The sequence below is a fragment of the Anoplophora glabripennis genome, unplaced genomic scaffold, assembly GCF_000390285.2.
Source record: "Anoplophora glabripennis isolate ALB-LARVAE unplaced genomic scaffold, Agla_2.0 scaffold2181, whole genome shotgun sequence".
NCBI lineage: Eukaryota > Metazoa > Arthropoda > Insecta > Coleoptera > Cerambycidae > Anoplophora > Anoplophora glabripennis.
Genome location: NW_019418823.1, coordinates 6,427 through 13,043, shown reverse-complemented (window position 1 = coordinate 13,043; position 6,617 = coordinate 6,427). Strand labels below are relative to the sequence as shown.

General features: G+C 32.6%; 1 protein-coding gene across 1 annotated transcript; it reads right to left on the bottom strand.

Moving 5' to 3' along the window:
• Positions 1–384: 384 nt before the first annotated feature.
• Positions 385–5,915, bottom strand: LOC111692695 (zinc finger protein 142-like; the record flags this gene model as incomplete). Its single annotated transcript, XM_023456794.1, has 4 exons — positions 5,790–5,915; positions 1,728–2,027; positions 1,404–1,672; positions 385–1,126 (listed from the first exon to the last, which is right to left on the bottom strand). Coding segments are annotated over exons 1-4 (1,428 nt in total), but the record flags the coding sequence as incomplete, so codon positions are not given.
• Between the last annotated feature and the right edge of the window lie 702 nt (positions 5,916–6,617).

Below are 6,617 nucleotides of genomic sequence, written 5' to 3'. Positions count from 1 at the left end.
GTACATCTGCACCTGAGAAAGATCTTTATGCTTCAGTTGATGCCGTTTGATATAACTCTTGTATTTAGTTTTGAAATAGCAGTCGTTACACCTGTACATTTGAACCTGCGAAGGATCTTTGTGTTTCAGTTGGTGATTTTTCATATGAAACTTGTATTTAGTTTCGAAATCGCAGTCGTTACACCTGTACATCTGCACCTGAGAAGAATCTTTATGCTTCAGTTGATGCCGTTTGATATAACTCTTGTATTTAGTTTTGAAATCGCAGTCGTTACACCTGTACGTTTGAACCTGCGAAAGATCTTTGTGTTTCAGTTGGTGACTTTTCATATGAAACTTGTATTTAGTTTCGTAATCGCAGTTGTTACACCTGTACAATTGTACCTGGGAAGGATCTCTATGCTGCAGTTGATGACTTTTCATATAACTCTTGTATTTAGTTTTGAAATTGCAGTCGTCACATTTGTACATTTGCACCTGCGAAGGATCTTTATGTACCAACTGATGACTGATAAAGTTTCTCTTATTCTTTGATTCGTATGTGCAACCATTACATTTATAAATGGGCAGTTGTAAAGTGCCCTTATTCGGTAATGCGGTGTATTCGGTTTTATAGTCACATTCTACACGATTGGTCGAGTTTTTGTGTTTTATATAATGACTATTAAAACTGACTTTATGCTTTGTTGTGAAATCACAAAAGTCGCACTTGTAAAATCGTCCTTCAGATGCGCTTTTGTGTTTCACCTGACGCTTATCAAGCTCACACCTGTGCCTTGTCTTGTAATCACATGATCCGCATTGATGCATACGCATTTCCGAAGGATCTTTAGGGCTCAATGGATGTTCCTGAAAATTTTTTTTATTTTCAGTTTGATACTCACACGATTCACATTTATATGCTTCCCAATCGTCCTTGTCTACAGCACGGTGTGTTATAAAACAGCTCTCGCTTCCAGTTTTGTAAATACATTTATCACATTTGTAAAATACTTTGTGGTTCTGCTTGACTTTCGTATTACATTGGTTTGTCGATCTATTCTCATGTGTACATTCATCCTCTTCTGCATCGCTAAGGACGCTCTTCTCGAATGATTCACTATCGGAGCTCTGCAGTAGCGAGTCGCTGAAAATATTACATATACATGGTATTTTCCCATGTAAGGTGTTAATTCTAGGGGGTGATAGGTTATTGAAAATGCAATTATGCAAGTTTCTGAACTCCACAAGACATTAGTTCAGTTTTATTATCATATAAATCAAATTATTGATGACAATTATTAATATTTTTATTGATATGTTAAAAATAATGAATTATGCGAAAACCTTCAGAAACACAAGAAATTAATGCAAGAGAGGCTAAATTAAATTTTTATATTATTGTTAAAATAGTCTTCTCTTACCTGCATTCTTCATCTTCCGATTTTATGTCGATACTTTCAGCTTTAATTGACATTTCCATCCCGTTGATATCGAATTCTGTGTCCTCGTTTTCAGTCTTAACGAATAAATCAACTGGCGACGTATCTATCTGACTTTCTGTTGCTGCGCTATTAAAAATACCTCCAATTTTTTCCTGTACTTCCGAGCAATTTTTTAGGAAACTGTTGTGGGTGCACACGGAATCAAAGCATTCCTTACATACAACGGGATCTTTGATGATATTTATATTCTGCAAAGTAGTTTCATTAAATTGCGAAAAATTAACTATTTAACATCACTGGTACCATTTCAGGAGCCAATTTCTCGATAGCTTCAAGTTCCTCTCCACAAATGCACCTAAACTCACTTTCTACTGGATGCATACACAATCGACATATTTTGTGACCATCTGAAATATCCATTGACCGGCTTGTCTTTTCCTTCGTATACACGTCCCTTATATCGAGCTGTAACATTTTTTCACAATCCACATATGGAATAATTGTGTAATCGGTCTTCAAACAAGTTGCCTTAAATTCGAATACTGCGTTTAATTTTCTTCTGCAAACGTTACATATAACCTCTTTACCCTCGCTATCAAATTTCTGAAATATATGCAACTTTAACCAAAGAGAAAGAAAATAACTTTGGCAAAAAATATCAATTATTGTTAAGTCGCTCTAATGTGTTGAGGTGTCCGAATTCAGATATACAGCGCATCCAGAAGTAATGCAAAAGATTTGTATTTTATTTTGTGTTTCGTTTTCACAAAAATGTTAAGATACGTCAATTAGTATATAGGAATTGTCGTTTTGTCATGTTGCTTAAACCTTTTTTGCGCAATACATCATAAACCTATGACATCAACGACATATTTTTTAAATGGTACTACCTAATTTTTTAAGCATAAAAGGATAGCCCCAAAGTAGGCCGAACCCTATATCGAAGCGTATCCCTTTAAAAGGGCTATCCTTTTATGCCTAAAAAATTAGGTAGTGCTATTTAAAAAAAAATTTCGATGATGTCATAGGTTTATGAAACATTGGGCAACAATGGTTTAAGCAATGTGACAAGATGACAATTCCTATACAGGATGTTTGTAAAAAAGTGCGAAATATTTTAGGGGGAGGTTGCCGAAGTTGTTTTGTGAACGTAGGTTGAAATATGTATGCCTCGTTTCCGAGATACAGTTTCAATTTTATTGAAATTTATTTATTTTTTATTTATTTTTAATAATTGTTTCGGGGAGTTTTGAAGATTTTGACCATTCATTTTTTGTTGGGGTGATCCGAATATTTCTACTTGCACCAGTGGCATTCGTGCGAGAATGCCACCATTATTTTTAATAAAAAAAAATGGTACGCTACTGACTTTTTCCCTTTTGATATTTTTTTAGAATTCCTTCAATTCTGAATGAAAATGGTCTCTTCAATTTTTTTCGTAGGCTGCACCGTTTTTGAGGGAAAGTAAAACATATTTTATTGCAAGTTGTGTGTATTTTTAATTTCTATTGACGCATTATCCGTTAGGTTGGTGCCAACATTTCTAAATAAAGTACAACCATCAAATTTCGAGTCAATACCTTTAAAACTCTGAAATGATTAATAAAAATAAATAAATAATTAAAATTTAAATACCCTGTATGATTTGTTACGTTGCACTTTTATCTTACTCATTTTTTTTTCTTTCCTAATCGCATTTTAAAGTAAATATAAATAATTACAATTCTAGTTAATTAATTCAGTTCATTAGCTCAGAGCGTTTAATAAAAAGAAAATTTTATTAAAAATGTAACGTGAATGCTTCTGCTTCCGCATACGCTGTCCCCGCGTTAGTTATCTACATTTCTTTGGACACACAAAAAGGTTGCTGGTCGAGGTTCGAGGATTTTTCCTATCGAGTATTCAGGCAGTTGTTGTTAAGCGAATTTCGTTGTTCTGTGCCGATTTGTGCATTCCAATATAGTTGGGAGTTTTATCGAAATTCACTTTTGAATGTGATTTATGTATTGGTGTGACTATAATCACAGTTCACGACTTATGTCGGATTCTAAAGCAATTGATCTGTAAGTAATCTTTTCTGGCCCACGTGGTTCTTATTCTAACTATTATTTCCTTAATCTACAGGATGCTCATATTATAGCCAATAGGATAGTTCTAACGAACCACTGAAATATATATCTATGTACATTTAGATATTTATCCCAGATACCAGATTGGACTACAATTGAAGCCGCCCTATATCCTTGAGTAAGTTTTTTACCCTACTTTCAACAATTTAAACCTTTTGTGTGAGCCTTAGGTGTGGTAATCTCAAAAAAAAAGAAAAGACATTTATTATTCGTGCTATTTTAGGGCTTCGTGAATTTACCTATTCGTTCGTTCGAACCTATTCTTCCACCTTTATACTGGCTGTCTCGCATTTGGGGCTTGTTATTGAACGTCGGATTGTTATCCTCCGATTTGGTTGACGTCGCTTATATAGGACAAGTGGATCCAACTAGGAAAGAAGCATTCGCCTCTCCAGGAATATTGTAAGATCAGCAATTTGTCATTGCCATTGCAAAAGGTCAGATTTTTCCGTTATTATTATTCTTTTTTTTATTGTGACTTTGATTATCAAGTTTGCTACGGAAAGTCTATTGGAGCAAATTCAAAAATTTAATTGCTAAGTTTATTTTAACATCTATGCAACTGAGTACAACATATATTATAATAGTTTTTTTTTAATGTGTTTAAATATAAATTTCCTTATTTTTATGTCATAGTAATAAGATTGTTGGTCTGTATTTCAAATAAGTTTGGCGATATTTATGTGCATTTATATTTATTTTTTTTTACGCCATTTCTTGAATTAAGTGATATGTATTTATGTGATTAAAATATTTGATTGTACGCCTTACGTGATCACGATTGGCACGCCTCAAATTTCTAAAGATAGTACTTAAATTTAACTATCTTTAAAGTAGCCGTAAATATAACAATATCTGTCCACATACATATTTATTTAAATTACCTATTTCTCTCTTTTAATAAAAATTCTTCTATATCGGAAGATTTTCATATGATATTTAATTTTTTTGTTGTGTTTACCATCATTTTACTTTACTCTTTAACTTTAATTGCTAAATAGAGAGTCGTAGTTTGGAAAACCGGTCAATCTGGGAACCTCCTAGCAGGGTTGCGTTTTATTGCTAGTGGCGCCCTAGATTTTGATATCTGTATTGAAAATATTTTACTGAACCTACACCCTTCAGGCTGAGTGATTTGTCGGCACCTTTGTTATGCACTTACGCTTCCAAACTACCTCTACGTTTTTTTTATTTATTCTTTTTTTACTTCTTTTCCCTTGTTTTTTTTTCTTATATGTGTATATATTTTGTACAAATAGTTTTTTAAACAAAAAAAATTATAACTAAGCGTAGCACTCGGAAACGAACCATATTTCGTCCTACATTTGTATGAACTTTTTTCACACCCTGTATACTAATTGACGTGTTTTAACGTTTTTGTAAAAAGGCTACACGAAATAAAATACGAATTTTTTACGACATGGTGTCCGCAAATTTCACCGACAACGTCTGACTGATGATATCCACGCCATAAATAAATACAATCTATGAAAAAAATTTAAATAAAAAATTTTTGGTTTTAGTGTTACATGCCTTCGGTTGTCAAAAATAAAACTAATTTAATTAATAACTTGATAACCCTTTTACCGATCGCGTTAAAAATTGGCACATTTGTTTGGACTACTATGGTGTATTATTTCTTAAAGCTTTAGTCAAATCGTTATACTGGGTGATAGTTTTCTCCGGTTACCTCTCCATTTTATCGTTCAAAACATTTAGTGGTCGTATTTTAAACAGGCCGCAACATTGAAAAGGTAATTTTAACTCCAATACGCTCGGGTTCACATAAACATGCCATTTTGCGAGAAAATTATTCACACCAAATGTATTTTTGACATGTGTTGTCAAGATAATCACTATTAGACAAAAGAACGACGCGGCGTTGTTATGGAGGTGGAAACTTTCAAAGATAACTTGATGCACTAAAATATTTTTGTGTAATAATTTATAAGAAAATTATTTTCAAACTTCGATATCTCAAGAACGATTAAGTTTAGGTACATGATGTGCTATACGAATTTTGTTTAGAATTTCGAGTAGAATTAAAATACGGAATAATATACAGGGTATTCCGATAAAGAAAAAGCAACTTTGTTTCGTCATAACTTTTCTTTAAAGCAATAGCTTTAAAAAAACGTGTTATGATTTTTTTATAGCTATCTTACTTTAGGAGACAACCGACCGTTTCCATACATATCAGCGACCCCGAACTAATGCATATCTATCAGTGACTTACCAATTTCAGCAAAAGAACATCTAAAATATCTCTAATAACGTCGTTTATTACCTCAAAACCTTCAACGGTTACAGTTTTGAGACAAAGCTTGCACGAAGTTTCTTGAACACCAGTCATTGCAACAATTTTCTTTGAAATGTAAATATAAAACCGTAACCTGTGTTGATTATTTAACCTCGATGAAAATATCGAATAGAATTATTGCTCTTCTTCTTCCTCTTATGTTATCGGAACAACAAGAATGATAAAGTCCCGTCTAAAATTCTTGCTCTATGATTATGAATTGCCGAAATAAATTGATGTAACAAGTTTTCTTGTACCAGCACCAGAGATATGGAGTAGGGAGAATGAGCGTCAAGATGCGCAAACTTGTTAATAAAGGAGGTCGCCATTTTGAAGGCTTAGATACGAGGGGGTACTATATTACATTACCAGGTCAGTTCTAAAATTTCAAATTAGAAACGCACATAACTTTACATTAAATTTTGAAATGAAATATGAACTAACAAATACGTACTTTTGAAATTTTCAATTACATATGAATTATTTTTCATAATTTTCTAGGTATATCTGAATATTTATTATATAATAAAAAATTAAATTTTCATATATGCACTTCATAAAAAATATATTAAATACTATATTACTCAAGAACAACGGCTAGAGTTGTATCATAACTGCATAGGATATTATTACCTATCATATGTATAAATCTGCACACACTCCGACATTGTGCTTATCTTTTACATTGAATGATACTTTAATTATGTTATAACTATCTTGTTTCACAGAAGGTTCAACAGAGAATATTAATCACACCAATAATAA